The sequence below is a fragment of the Triticum aestivum genome, chromosome 5B (assembly GCF_018294505.1).
Source record: "Triticum aestivum cultivar Chinese Spring chromosome 5B, IWGSC CS RefSeq v2.1, whole genome shotgun sequence".
Classification (NCBI taxonomy): domain Eukaryota; kingdom Viridiplantae; phylum Streptophyta; class Magnoliopsida; order Poales; family Poaceae; genus Triticum; species Triticum aestivum.
In genome coordinates, this window is record NC_057807.1 from 72197929 (window position 1) to 72213481 (window position 15553).

At 50.3% G+C, this 15553-nt stretch overlaps 2 protein-coding genes across 3 annotated transcripts; one reads left to right on the plus strand and one right to left on the minus strand.

Moving 5' to 3' along the window:
- Positions 1-284: 284 nt before the first annotated feature.
- Positions 285-5206, plus strand: LOC123110477 (homocysteine S-methyltransferase 3). The gene is made up of 7 exons (XM_044531004.1): positions 285-594; positions 2255-2311; positions 2394-2596; positions 2676-2805; positions 2909-3112; positions 3302-3373; positions 4611-5206. Exons 1-7 carry the CDS (start codon positions 391-393, stop codon positions 4761-4763), a joined length of 1023 nt encoding a protein of 340 aa, XP_044386939.1. The 5' UTR covers positions 285-390; the 3' UTR covers positions 4764-5206.
- A 470-nt stretch (positions 5207-5676) lies between these two features.
- LOC123110478 (CBS domain-containing protein CBSX3, mitochondrial) lies at positions 5677-7384 on the minus strand. Of its 2 annotated transcripts, XM_044531006.1 has the most exons (7): positions 7279-7384; positions 6907-7196; positions 6712-6793; positions 6515-6588; positions 6358-6418; positions 6050-6218; positions 5677-5939 (listed from the first exon to the last, which is right to left on the minus strand). In XM_044531006.1, the coding sequence occupies exons 2-6, from the start codon at positions 7162-7164 to the stop codon at positions 6076-6078; spliced, it is 618 nt and encodes a 205-aa protein (XP_044386941.1). In that variant the 5' UTR covers positions 7165-7196; positions 7279-7384; the 3' UTR covers positions 5677-5939; positions 6050-6075. The 2 variants fall into 2 exon arrangements, with proteins under 2 accessions (XP_044386941.1, XP_044386940.1); XM_044531005.1 differs by having other exon boundaries at positions 5677-6218.
- Positions 7385-15553: the final 8169 nt, after the last annotated feature.

Sequence of the window (15553 nt, forward strand, 5' to 3'; positions counted from 1 at the left end):
TTGGTTTCGAGTTATTTAGCCTTAGCACCGGTATTATAGAGTTGGACAACATCACCAAATGACAAATTTTACGTTTGGTGGCGTACACTCTAGTGTGGTGCTTGAAAAGAAAGTAAGCCAAGTCCGGTGGTGACAAGATCACGTGGCATGTTTACTTGGATAGGAGAAACTCATGTAAGATAGGGTAGGGTAGGATGACCTAAAAACCCTCTTTGCCGTGTCACCATCCTCTCCTCGCCTCCTTTGCAGCTGTGGGGTTGGTTCTCTTCTCCCTCCCACCGTTCTCTTCTCGCCCCCGCTATAAATCTTCCCCGACGCCGCACGCAAAATCCAAAAATCCCCAACCCCAAACCTAGTACACTGCACTGTAGCAGCAGCGGGAGGAGGAGGATGGTGGTGAAGAGCGGAGGAGGAGGCGGCGGCGCGGAGGAGGGGGCCGCGGGCGCGGCGGTGCGGCGGTGGGTGGAGGCCGGCGGCGGGAGGCTGGTGCTGGACGGCGGGCTGGCCACGGAGCTCGAGGCCCACGGCGCCGACCTCAACGACCCGCTCTGGAGCGCCAAGTGCATCCTCTCCTCCCCGCACCTCATCCGCAAGGCAAGCCGCCGCCGCCCAAACACCTCATGTATTCTGCACACAGCCACCTTGGCCTTGCCAGTTCGGCGATTCTGTTTTCTTTTGGCTGATTATTACTCCCTCCCTCCCAAAATGTAAGACGTTTTTTTGACACTTTTGGGACGGAGGGAGTAGTTCTTAGGATTCACCAGTTTTCTTCTAGCATTTTGATATTTGCCGCCTGTTCTCTACACGATTCAGAATACTTGTTGGAGTAGAAAGAAATGGCGGTGCCCACCATGATTCTTGGTGAGGCCGGGTTCCTAAAATCTAACATAGTAGTCAATTTTTTAGATGAGGAACCATTAACAATCAGCTCAGCCGAACAAGCCAACATTATGGGTCACTAGCTTACAAGGTGGTTGGAAAATGTTCCTTTCTTCCTGTCTTCCAGGGATGCTGGAAGTGCCTCATGGCCCCATTAGAATAATAAGGTACTAGTGTGCTGCATCATGAACAGGGCAGTAGCACCTCACGCGATGCTAGCACAGGCTTAGGCAAGGGAGGATTCGTTTTTCTTTCTTTGTAATGCTCTTGGCAGGTAAAGACCCCAAAAAGAGGGGAGAATCAGTTCTTTTTTCTTGTGTGTGTCCACTTCTATGCACTGTCATGCTACAGTTTTGATGAGCATTCGAACGACATGACTGGATGGCAAGCTTCAAGTGTACAAAAGATGGTTTAGTGTTGTAGAATAAATTGCGTGCCAGCTACCAACATTACCGCGAACCTCATACCATTCAGGAATTAGGAACAAAGCTTTATGTCACATGCCCAATTTATTCCGAGTATTATCCACACATAAAAATGTATTCCAACTATTCTATAACTTCTAGCATGGCCTCAGCCTAGAGTTTAGGGCCACTCTCTATCGGGTCTGATATGATTTGAATGTTTGAACCTGGCTTTGTTGGACCCATCTTGAAACCGCTCCGGAAACATCATGCAACAGTGCTTTACTAGTTCCTCCTTAGGCCCTATACAACAAAGGTGCTTAGAGAAATAAATCAGTTTTTCTGTAAGCACCGGTGCTTATTTGTAGAGGGTAGACACTTAATTAGGCACCCCCCTGTAGAGCTAAGCACTGATGCCTAACAAAAATTCGGTTTATTTTACTAAGCACCTTGCATTGTACAAGGCCTTACCTGGCTATGCACTGGTCTGATCTGGAGAAATAGTTTTTACTCGTTGAACAAGCGGTAGGACAAGTCCTGGACTTTTGAGATTCAGGACCCATTTTTTACCTGACATGTGGTTGCTGGATTCAGGCATCCAGGTGATTTCCAATGTTAACACAGGCTGCAGACTATTCTCTGTAATCTATTGGTGAAATATGCAGTTATTGTTAGGTGCAACTTGCAAACAAACATTGGAACAGACCTGAATTCATTATAGGAGCTCACTATGCTGTGTTTTGTGTTTATCAGTTATTCACAAGTGTTTTTGCTGCAATTATGTAATTGAGCAATTCTTCTTCTGCATGTATAGCCATTTACAGATTGACATATACTCCCTCCGTTCGGAATTACTTGTCTCGGAAATGGATGTATCTAGAACTAAAATACATCTAGATACATCCATTTCTACGACAAGTAATTCCGAACGGAGGGAGTAGCATTCTAATCTTCGTATGTGTATGATACAGGTCCACTTAGACTACATAGAAGCAGGTGCAAACATTATAATTACAGCATCATATCAGGTTCTGAAATACAGTTTCACTCTTCATTTTTATGTTTCCGTGACATTTATGAACATACTGACAGTCAAATTTGGTGTTACAGGCTACCATTCAAGGGTTTGAGTCCAAGGGATTTTCAAAAGAACAAGGTGAAAATTTACTAACAAAGAGTGTTGAGATTGCATGTGAAGCACGTGAGATGTTTCTGAAGCAGCATCCAGATCAATCCACTCCCTTGCGTCCTATTCTGGTTGCAGCTTCAATAGGAAGTTATGGGGCTTATCTTGCTGATGGCTCTGAGTACAGGTATTTTACTACTTAACATAGTACATGTTTTTCCATTTTACTTCTGGAAAATCACTTCTCTTTATCCGGTTGTTACTAGTGGGGATTACGGTGAAGCTGGGACACTAGAATTCCTGAAAGATTTTCATCGGCGGAGACTTCAGGTTCTTGCAGAAGCACGTCCTGATTTGATTGCTTTTGAAACAATCCCTAACAAATTGGAAGCTCAGGTATGCTGAACTTCACTGATCGCACAAGGATATGCTACCTCAAATTTTACAGTACACTCTTATGAAATAGTATCTGATGGTTTGCTCGTGATGTATCTTGTAGGCATATGTTGAACTTCTTGAGGAATGCAACATAAATATCCCTTCATGGTTTTCCTTCAACTCAAAAGATGGAGTTAATGTTGTTAGTGGAGACTCGTTAGTCGAATGTGCTAAAATTGCTAATGAATGTGCAAAGGTTGGTGCAGTTGGTATAAACTGCACACCTCCAAGATTTATTCATAGCTTGATACTCTCCATTCGGAAGGTAAGATCATTTTACATTCCTTTTAATTGTAAACAAATGCAAGTTAGGCTTCCATTCCATCCTTTCGCATGTTCCATGAAATGTGAATGCCCATGTTTTGATTATACAAATAATATCTTACCATGCTAACTGCTGAGCAGCAGTAATTTTCTTTGTTGTGACTATCTGTGCTGGGCTCCATTGCCACAGGTCACAGACAAGCCAATTCTGATATATCCCAACAGTGGAGAAAGATACGATGCTGAGAAAAAGGAGTGGGTGGTAAGTTTATTTTAATCCATTTACACATGTTTTCGATAGCAACCATCTTATTCTTCTGAACACAAAAAACCCATCAATCAAATACCTAACTCTAGTTTCTTTGGATATTTTCTATTCCTTTTGTTTTCCATTTTCCTGCTCAACCTTAGGTATAGGTAGAAACTACAAAGCATGGACACGGCAGAAGTTGCCGAATCCCCGTGCTGACACGGCTGGACACGGGGACACGCTCGGACACGCGGGGATACGCGTATCCCGCCGTATTCCCCGAATTAAGAATTAAAAGAAAGAAAGAAAAGGGAGGACACGGCTGGGACACGGAAGGGACACGAGGCAACGCTGGATCTGGAGCACCCTCCCGCCGCCGCGCTGCTGCTGCTGCACCCTCGCCGCCGTGCTGCCGCGCCCTCGCTGCCATGGTGCTGCTGCTGCTGCGCCTGCGACGCCGCCGTTGTTGCTGCTGCATCCCCCGCTGCAGCGCTGGCCGCCGCTGCTGCTATGGCAAGAGGAGCACGCTGGGAGGAGGGCGGTGGCGAGAGGCCGAGAGCTGCTGGGGGGTAGATGAGAGGTCCATTGCTGGGAGGAGAGTGGCGGCTTGGTCAGAGCGTTAGGGCAGAGAGAGATAGGGCTTGAGTTTTGACGGTGCAGATTAACCTGTAGCATCCAGTTGCTCTTGAGATTGCACTAGCTGGGCCGGCCCAATTACTAATGGATCATCTTCTTTGTGGCCCAGTTACTGCTGAATGGGGCGATCTCTTTCTCGTTATTTTTTCGTCTTTAACTCTATATTACATGGCATATTTTTATTTATTTTTATATATACTTGCCGTGTCCCCGATGGGCTGTTTTTGGAAAATGCCGTATCCCGTGTCCCCGTATGCGTGTCGCCGTGTCCGTGTCCCCGTATCCGTGCTTTTTAGGGTAGAAATGTTAATGTAAATAGGATAGATGAACATCCACAACGATTGGATATTTGCTCGCCAAAGTGCAAGAAAGAACCATACTACCAGGCCAGTTTTTCTGAGGGAGACATAATATAAAAAGTAATACAATACTATCTTATTAGTTTTTTTTATTACCTCTGAATTATTTCTGGCAGCCATTCTCATCTCCCTTTGGTTAGCAGCCAAAACTTATGTGTAGAGGCCACCTTCTAGCCTGCCCTACTAATAAAATAGTACACCTGAGGTTGTTCTAGAACTCGAAACACTAATGATATGCTTCATTTGGTGTGCAGGAATCCACTGGTGTGTCAGACGGCGATTTCGTTTCATATGTAGGCGAGTGGTGCAAAGATGGGGCTGCCCTTATTGGGGGCTGCTGCAGGACAACTCCAAACACCATCAGGGCAATAACTAGATCCCTTAACCAATACTACCCAGCAGCATAGAGTTGTACTCCTTCAGACGGCTTGCCCCTGGTGTTACGTTGTCAACATGTCCTGGAGATTTAGTAATAGCTGCGTGATGTTCTACAAAATGAGATACCTGTGCACTTACATTTGTGAAATGGTGGTGTATTTCTTCTTAGTTCTCAAGTCGGCCTACTCGGAGGTACAATCAGTCGAGGATTAGCAAGCAGTAATAGTGAAGTTGTACTGAGGAGCGAGCGAAATGATTTGCGGCGAAGGTTCATGAACCCTTATTAGCTATTAAGAGAGTTTGAGGCAATGTATGTGATACAGATTCAGAGTTGTTATGGAGATATTAACCTGCAATAAGCTGCTATGCTGTATGCATACCCTGTTTCTTGTACTGTACTGTAGGTTTTATCTCAACTACTATGTATGTATTCTCCTCTGAAAATGATGAAGTCTCCTGAGGATTTCTTTCATCGCTGATATACAAAATCGCAAACAAAATCGTTGACTGTTTCACTTTTTTTTTGACAGTCGTCAGTTGTAACGTGCGTTCCCTAGATGAAACTGCGGGGTGAAATTTCTCAGGTAGAATTTTTGTACCATGTACAGATTTGACTCCTTTTATGTTATGGCCATAATTTTTTATGAAAAAACACATTTCACAGCCCGAGAGAAAACACAAAGCTCAGTGTTGTAAAAGTGAAAGTTTAGAGTACTAAATTGTTTTTTCCCACAAAAGGTGCAAAACCACTCATTTTTCATAGAGTTACCTGTTGGGAGTCATTCCTGGTAAGAAAAGATGCATCTCATTCTATGATGAAGTATTATTGGCTTGTCAGGTCCTCACAAATTGCTCTCGACATTGTGATTTTGGGCTGCTGGAATATTTGGATCCAACACAATGAAAAGATACTAAAAAATGGCACTCGAAACGCATTATGGATTTGAAATTTGTGATTAAAGGAAGTCTCAAATCTTTCTGATGGCTCTGATTACAGGTATTTTACTGCTTAACATACACATGTTTTTCCATTTCTCATCAGGAAAGTCACTTCTGTTTATCCGTTTGTCACTAGTGGGCATTGTGGTGAAGCCGGAATACTTGAATTCCTTGAAGATATTCATCAACGAAGACTTCAGGTTCTTGCAGAAGCACGTCCAGATTTGATCGCTTTTGAAACAAGAATCATGCATCTTGTATGCTTCCTACATTGCTTATCACTTATCAGCATGGAATTTTTTTAATCATTCCAAATGGTAATATGTGGGAAGATATAACTCATGGTTAATGTTATGAATAATTGCATATTCTGTACATTTCTTCATGAAGCAGAGCTACATGCTAATAATAATCTCCAGTGATGTACTTCTTCAGTTGTTTCACTTCTTGGTGCTGTTGGTCCACGATTGCTCTGACCACATCACCAATGGAGATCATACCAACTACCTTCTCGTCGAAAACTGGGACGTGTCGAATGTGCTCGTCTGTTGATCCAGAAAAATAAGAAAACAAAACCAAATTAGTAGTTAATTTTTTTTCCAAAATTGCTACAGTTCCTTGTAGCGTGCACGCATGATAGGATCGTAAATAGTGAAATGCTTTACCAATTGAATGTTCCATTACCTGTCATTAGCTCCATCGCACGCAGAATATTGGTATTGCTGGATACAGTGATTAGCTTGTTCTGTAACACAGTAAAGAAAATTGTGAGGGCTAAAGAAATGTGCTGTGATATTCAGTCTGTTGCAGTTTTTTGTTTTTCTTCTTTAAGCCCATTCACCTCTTCTGTCATGATATCTTCAACTCTTGTTTCCTCTGAGGGTCGCCCGGGTAAGAGGATCTTCCTAGCGAAATCTGTATCAGATGAGGATGAATTGTGACATTTTGAAAGGTTAGTGCATGTTATGCTGTGAACTGATTTTTCTTCTTCTTTTTTTTCTAAGAATCCTTTGAATTGGCTGCTGATTTGTGGTTTACCTCTTTCAGTTACAATTCCTGCAAGCTGCTTGTCGTCCCCCGACTTGAGCACGACTAGAGACCCGACATTATTGGCCGTCATCTACAGATTGAATTAAGCACGATCGATACGATATTCAGTCAGTCATTTGGAAGCACAGTAGCTAGCACATTTTTCAAAAGGAAGGAAGATGCAAACAGTCAGCAAGCTCTTACGTGCTTGACGGCCTCATGCACCAGATGGGTGGTGCTGCACCAGTAGACCGCCCTCGACTGAGCCTCCCCTTTGGCCCTGAGGATTTCCCGGACGGTGATGTTCTCCAGCCCCATGTGAGGGATGATCACGGCCGGGGACTCGCTCTGTATGCGCGAGATGAGTGTGGCCCAGGAGAAGATCCCCTTGTTCATGCGCTGCAGCACGGTGAGCCTCAGCTGCTTCCCGTGCTGGCTCAGCGCCTTGGCGATTCCCTGCATCCTGTGTGTGTGTATGTATGTATCTGCTCGAACTGCATGCATGCATGATGGCTGTCAATTCTTTGCAATACCTTACAATTTCTGCTGAAATGTTTCAGAAAACACCATGTATACCTTGCAGTTGTGCTGAAGATTGCAGCTAGCAGCCGCCTCCTCGATCGAATGGGACTGTGAAGATGGTGTTTATGTTGTGAGTTTCAGGAATGGGGTGCATGGCAATGTTGCTGTCTCTTATATATGATGATGCAGACCTACCACCCGGCTGGAACGCAAGAACCGGTGCTTACCTTCGTCATTCCGAGGGAAGCAAGGAATAACTCAGGTGACACCCTCGGGTATTTCTAGCGTTGCTTCTATCCCTTTCGTGACGCTAACTTTGCCTTGCAGAGGCTCATATTCTTCAGCTGAATGGCAGTGTGTTTCCTCCTCGGCCAACGTATATTTCTCTATTTTGCCAAGGCGGTGGAACAGAATCAAGCTGCAAGAACATGGTGGAGCTTTACCCGCACTGCGCAATTTATTTTGAAAAGGAGGTTAAGACCCCCCGGCCTCTGCATCAATCGATGCATACGGCCATCTTTATATTTATTACTCAACATAGATCTAACAATAACACACATCAAGCCACCCGAAGCCACCACTCACACCTACTATAAAACTCGATAATGTGGAATGCTCACTCATATTTAAAACAGGTGCCGTCGCCGATCCATCCACATAACGTATCGAAACGCATAGCCGGTGCAGCAGACCTGAAGCATACACCACATGTACACGTTTTAGACGCCGCCATCATGATCGAACCGCTGACCCATCTTCAGGAGAGAGATCTGCATCATCCTTGCTAGTCCGTCCATCCGTTGACGCCACCACGGCGCCCAACGGCGCCACCATCCCGCGCTCATCCGTCTAGATGCGAAGATATCTGGAAGATCTGTTGTGCATAACACCTGCCGACTAAGCATGACACAACGTAGCACCTGTCGGCCAGGCACTTGACATCTCCACCGAAAGCTCCATGCAAGAAGCCGCTCCACCTCCTGCCTCTGTCTTCCAGCTCTACTCCACAGACGATGCTTAGGCGAAGCCCTGCATGGATCACTTCACCATCACCGTCACCACGTCGTTGTGCTGACGTAACTCATCTACTTCCTTGACACTTTGCTGGATCAAGAGTTCGAGGGACGTCATCGAGCTGAACGTGTATAGAACTCGGAGATACCGTACTTTCGGTGCTTGATCGGTCGGAACGAGAAGAAGTTCGACTACATCAACCGCGTTGTCAAACGCTTCCGCTTTCGGTCTACGAGGGTACGTAGACACACTCTCCCCCTCTCTTTGCTATGCATCTCCTAGATAGATCTTGCGTGAGCGTAGGAATTTTTTTGATGCATGTTACATTTCCCAACATGTGCATCCACCGACGAGGGAGGGGCGGCTTTTTATAACGGCCTGGGGGGCGGCATCGTTGTACGCACGACGGGAGGGGGCGTGTCGCCGCACTGCATCGCCCGTGAGGAATCAATGGAAGGCTGAACGATGGCATCCTTGGCATTGATTCCCCGTGGGAAACCGAGGCGATAAGGACGACGAGGCGCGGGGGTCGCTGACTCGGCGGGCCCGCCGTTCTTTCGCGCCAAAAACGATTGCCCCAGCGCACCGGGTTCGGCCTGGTTCCATCGGCGCCAGTTTTGGGCCTAACTAGTGAAAATTGGGCTCATGTGGGCGCAACTGAGCCGTCTTTCCAGCACCGGCGCTAAAAAATGGCCTTGGGAGCCTGTTGGGGGCGCGGCTGGAGATGCTCTTAGTCAGCACATCCAACACACCTAGCCCTCCACCTTCATCTTTTGGTTGCCCTTGAACCAGGAACAGATCTCGCGCAGACGCAAGCTTCCGCACATCTTCACCCGCAAACTTCATCAACTTCTCCTTGCCCATTGCCATCTCAGGAGACCTCTTCGCTCGAATTGGAGGAAGGTGGATCTTGAGTGGTGGAGAGAGAGAGATCCGAAGTGCAAATGCAAGGGGACACGTGCTCACCAGTCAGCCGGGAGAGGTTAAGCACCCCCACTTCTGGGAATACACTTGCGCCCCGTTATACTGATATAGCAACCACATGAAACAACTGTCGGGGCCAACAACACATCAGCCCAAATAAAAAGTAAAAGAATAAAATAGAAACAAATGCCAACAATGACAGCTCAACGTAACGCGGGCGACCCGCCACCATTGCGTCCTCCAGAGCCGTTCCACCACACTCCTAGCACTCCGAAACACCACGGACCAAGCAACACCTTCAAGAAGGAGTGCGACGACGACGACGTTGTTGCCCAGACATGTCCTAAGGTTTTCCCCGGCACGCGGAGGGAAGAGGGGAATGGGAACATCCGACGCCCTTCCGGAAGGAATGGCGACACCCACAGGCGTCACCGCGTCGGTGTCAGAAGAGCTGACAAGGATTTCTCCCAACCCCAAAACACCACTACCTAGCCGTTCCGTAGGCTTCCAACCAGCTTGCCACCCACCAGCATGCACCACCACGGTCTTGATGCTACCCTCTTCATCGCACGGTGGTCACCATCGCAAGGCATAGAGCACGGAAAAGGAAAGCGCAAGGAAACGAGGACGACAACACCGAGGTCGCGTGGGAGGGAATTACCTCCACCGCCGTTGCGCGGGAGGTCACTGCTCTAGCGCCGTCGCGGTAGCCAGTCAGACGTGGTAGCAGGGGCACACCAGGCCTCCCGGGCGGATCCAGATCGGGCTCGCAAAGCCGCTGCCGCCACGCTGCAGCACGCCGATGATAACACCGCCACCAGCCAGCCTCCCTACGTCCCATCTTCACCTCCAGGGGGCTACGCCGCCGACGAAGAAGCCGATGGCCCGCCCCGGCCCAGATGGGGCCCAGATCTGGGCCGAGCGGGCGCCGGCATCCTGCACCACCGCGTAGCTCCGCCGCCAACGGTCACGCCGCCGTGCAGCTGATCACCCGCACCAGCGCCAAGCCAACCCGCCGCCGTGTTGGATCGTCGCCGCCTGAGAGCACCATCCTGCGTAGGAGCCTCACTGGGAGGGCGAAAGCATCGGGCCACCGGCGCCGGCGACGGCGAGGAGAGAGAGGATGGGGAAGGGCCATGCCAGCGGATCGAGGAGACCTCCGCGGTGCGCCCGATGGTCTCTCCAAGCCGCACCACGTGACACAGAAAATGTATGGTGTCACACGGCACAAATTCTTTTTTATTTTTTTGAATTCTTCACCCGCACGACATGCACGGTAGTCCACAACGTGACCAGCCTCGTCGATGAGAACCACCTGCGGCGTCTTCATCCGCCGGATCACCTGACTGAACCTCGCCACCGCCATGGGCAGTGGCTACCGTACTCGGAGTCTCGGACACACGAGCCGAGTCGGAGATGGACCGAGACCACGCCCCACCTGCGAGTATATATATATATTGTGGACTTTTCCCCTCGGCCCAGGCAATCCATCAAACGCACTAGACAGCCGCGCGCACTCGTCCCTGGAAAAAAATTAATGGAGTCGTCATCGCCGGCGCATGCTCAGCCGAAGATCAGGCGGCTGACGCAGGAGGAGATCGAGCACGCCATGGCCCTCGAGAGGAGGCCCTTCCGGCCACCTGGCCTCGATCGGTTCGCGCGGTTGGGGCCGGTCGGCGCGGCCGTGCTGGAGTTGCTGGCCGAGGCGGCGGAGAACGTGGAGAGGATGCAGGACATCAGGATGGCGTACAAAGAGAGGGTGCTCCGTGAGTAGGCCGCCAAGGGCTACGTGGAGGTCACCGTCCACGAGGAGGAGGAGGAGGAGGAGTGACACCGCGATATGATGCTTTAATTTTTATTAAGCACAGTATTACTCTTAATCCTCTTAGAAGTTGAGTATAGTCAAATTGCTTCTTGTTTTCTGGATGAACAAATTGGTTCCGGGAAGTGATCGTCAGATAGGCCGATCATGTGCAGCTTCGGTTGGTTTTGTGGTTCGGTCTGTCGATGATGATGCGTTGCGTATGTGTTGCTTCTTGCGTGCCCTTGCATACATTGCTCATGTACGTTCTAGCCACACTTAGAGCAACTCCAACGGCCGATCCAAACGGACACCACTTTTGTCCGCTTTTCGTCCATTTGACTCGGCTAGACGGACGTGCGCGTCCGCATTCTGAAATTGGTCGGCTTGGCCGCCCAACGAAGGGCAGACCCAAATGTGCGGGCACGCAAAAAAGAAAAGGTCGCACGAAATAAACTTAATTAAACATAAGTAGCCCGTCAAACGCTGGCCAAAGTCCACTTAAACATAACTAACCATTAATTAAAACTTTAAAAAAGTTCACGCGCCCGCCTTCTGCCGCCCCGCACGCTGCCCTAGACGTCCTCGGCCTTGCCCTTGCCCTTGCCGTCGACGCCGCCGTCGCCATTGCCGGTGAGGTCGATGAAGACGGGAGCAGGGCCTGCCCAGCCGAACGCCGCCTGGTATGTTGCCAGGGCAGCCTACTCCGGCGTCTGCTGGGGCGGCGGCATTGCGGCCAGCTGCGCGCGCTCCTCCTCGTCCTTCTCGAGCCGGAGCGCCTCCGCATCGCGCTGGAGCATGGCCTCGTAGCGCATCTGCTGCTCGCCGTCGTCCTGCTCCTGCCGAAGCCAGTGCGCCTTCCAGCGCTCGAGGTGGTCGGCCTCCTGCTCCGGCGTCGCGGCGAAGTGGACGGGGGGCACGCTCACCCACTCGCGGTACTAGCCCGTCCACGAGTAGGCCTCCTCCGGTCAAGTGGGTGGAGGCAGGGAGCGCTTCCGCGTCGGCTCCGGCTTGGGCTTGATGGGCGGCGAGGGTGGCGGTGGCGGCACGAACAACGGGGAGTGGACGGAGTCCCCCGCGGCCGATAGGGCGAGGGCTTGCTCCAGCCCATCCCAGTGCGCGTTCTCCTCGAGGCGGCTAGCCTCCAGCGCCTGCTGCAGGGCCTCCTCGAGGGCGGCCTGGTACTCCGCCTCCGCCTCCTCGTCCTCTGGCTGTACCTGCGGCGACGGCGGTGGAACGGCGGCGGGACGGTGTGGACACCTGAGCGCCACTGCTCCTCGTGTTCGATGGCGAACCAAGTCTCGCAGTTGGGAGAGTCGGCGGCGTACTCGGGCAGCCGACGCTGCTCTGGCGTGAGCTGCGTGCGGCACCAGCGCACCTCCTCGTCGTGGGCCCGCTGGCTCCGCTGATCTGTCGGGATCCGCTATGCAGGCGCCGGCGTTCCGGGCGAAAACGCGCTGGTGGTGGCGGGGGAGGGGGAGCACGGGAGGACGAGGCGCCAGGGGTGCACTTGCCCTTGGCCTTTCCATTATTGCCGAAGATGCCCATGGCGGCCTAGGGTTTCCTGTCGCCGGCAAGGAAGCAAGGGAGTGGTGGGGGGCCAGACGTGGACGGGAGAAGTGGATGAGGCCGCCCCACCCCCGCCGCACGCGTGCTTAAAAAAGGACACTTTCCGAGGCTGACAAGTGAGCCCGCTGTCGTTGGTCGTCATAAATAAGATGACCGGTGGTGGTTGGGTGGCCCGGGGAGACGCGCGGCGCGTCCGCTTCGCGTCCGCCGATGCATTCCAGGCGCAATTTTGAGCCGGAAAGGGTCCGCGCGGACGCCAGGCGGACGCGATTTGCGTCTGGGTCGCCGCGTTGGGCCTCCACTTTTATCCACGCCAACCCAAACGGACGCAGGCGGATAAAATGGGTCGCCCCATTGGAGTTGCTCTTAGAACCAATAATACTAATTAAATTGTTGGAGAACTTCAGGGATCATTTCAAACTAAATCATCCTGCAGTTAGTCGCGTCAATGCATCCTATTCCTACCTGGAGCTAATCTATGCATAGGCCAGGGCGTTGGCTTCACTTGCTTAATCTCATGGTATTCCGCTGTCCACTCAACTTACCAGTCTATGCAAAATACAGTGTTCCCAAAGCGAACAGCACTAGTGGCAATCTCAAGCAGTACTCTTTTCAGTTTGATATAAATTGCTGAAAACACATTTTTTGTCAGGATAAATGATCGACACCGCTTTTGCCAAAAATCATAAAAGATCATCAACTCAGCGCCAAGTGAGTAACGAACACACTGATTCAAAAATGAGCCGCTTCTTACAGCAATACGTTAGTGTTTCATAGAGTTGAGGAGTTCAAAAGTCCACTTTGTCTCACCCTACAAATCCTTGATGAGAGTAGAGAGGAGTTTCACGACCTAGGGTCGGCCAGTATTCGACGGCGGCGAGCCGGAGCAGCAGGTGGAGGAGCAAGGGGATCGGAGACGAGGAAGAGAGAGTTACAGGGAAGGAGAGGATAAGAACAAAACGGGAGGCTAGAATCTTTTCATTTCAAACTTGACACTCAACACAGCTTACACGCTTGCTTATATACCGCAAGTCCATTACACGGCCCACAGGCCCACTACTCGAGCTCACGGCTCCCAGGCCCAACCTGAATGCTGGATTTAAACCTCCTTGCTTCTCTGGCGCGCGCTGCTTGTCGTCTGCACCGTTACATCCCCGATTGCCTGTGCACCGCTGCTTACAGTACCCGCCCCTAAAGAACCATCTTGTCCCCAAGCTGGTGCGCTCGGAAACCGAGCTTTTAACACCTCGTAGTCTTCCCAAGTTGCAGATGAAGCGGGAACTGTCGCCCATTTAACGAGGATTTGCAAATGTGCTACATTCCCCTTCTTGACCAAGCGACGATCGATGATTTCTTCAGGGATTACGCCTGGAGCTGACAGGTCCACTGACAATGGCAATGTGGTGAACACAGGAGTGTGACCAGGTACATGACCCTTCAATTGGGACACATGAAAAACCTGGTGGACTTGACTTCCCTGTGGCAGTTCCGGCAGTTCTAGTCTATATGCTGCGGTCCCAACCTTTTCCAGGATTTTGTAAGGCCCAAAATATTTAAGCGCCAGCTTTGTGATATGGTCGATTAACCACAGTTGATTGAGAATAAGGCTGGAGTCTCAGATAGACCATCTCTCCCTGCATGATCACCCTGTTTGAACGTTTCTGGTCAGCAAAGTTCTTGTACTTGCTTTGAGCCCTTGCCAGGTGATCTTTGAGAGCAGCTGTGTGTCCAGTATGAGTAGCCATCCAGGTCTTGACATCTGGATGTGGAGACACAGGATGTCCTGCCAGCTGGCCTATGTTAGGAGAGTGGCCATACAAAGCTTGATATGGAGTACACCCAAGAGAAGAATGATATGTAGCATTGTACCAGAACTCAGCATGTGGCAGCCAGGTTGCCCACTTGGCAGGACAGTCATGAACTGCACATCTCAGGTACATCAATAGACACTAATTAACCCGTTTGGTCTGACCATCTGTTTGTGGATGATATGCAGTACTCATCTGCAGTTCTGTCCCCCACACTCAAATAGCTCCTTCCAAAATGAACTAGTGAATATCTTCTCCCTGTCTGACACAATAGACCGAGGCAGCCCATGCAATCTGACAATGTTGCTAATAAACACTTTTGCTACTGAAGCAGCTGTGAAAGGGTGTTCGAGAGGTAGAAAATGGCTCACTTTAGTCAGTCTATCAACAACCACTAAAATGGCATTGTATCCTTCTGATTTAGGTAACCCCTCAATGAAATCCATACTGATTTCTTGCCATGGACTGTCAGGGAAAGGCAGAGGCTGTAGTAGACCTGGTTTTTTTGCACAGTTCATGTAACGCCCCGGATTTGATGTGCCAGGTGTCCTCCAGTTATTCGTCGTTGTTGCTATGTTATTTGCTTGTGTGTTGCATTTTGCCATGTCATCATCTGCATTTCATCTGCATGCTTTTCAAAAATTTGCATCCGTTCAGGTTCCCCCGGTTCTCTCCATTGTCCGTTCGGAGTCCAGACCTCTCGCGCGCGCCCGTCGCCTCTCTCAGACCTCGTTTCGTGAGCGGGAGAAAAACAATCTCGGAATGGACCGAGGTTTGCCAAGTGGCCTTGGTATATCACCGGTAGACTGCCCGTCAAATTTCGTTCCAGTTGGAGGCCGTTTGATGCCCCAACGGTTAACCGCGTAGCCCGAAACCCCTCTCTCTTTGCAGCCCAGCCCCTCTTCACCATAGCCCATAAGCCCATCCAAACCCCCTCCATGCTCTCGGTTGGTCGATCACGATCGTGTGGGCGAAAACCACACCCCATTTGGACACTCCTAGCTCCCTCTACCTATAAATATGTCTTCTCCCCCAAAATTCCGGATCAAACCCTACCCCTAACCCTAGCCTCGTCTTCCTCCGCGCGCTAGACACGTCCAGACGACGCCGGATGCGTCCGCCGCCGCCGCCCCAGCCAACCGGAGCCTGCCACGTCAGCCCCGTCGCCCTCTCTCTCCCTCGCGCCGCCGCGGCCCGCCAGGCCCGCGCTCGG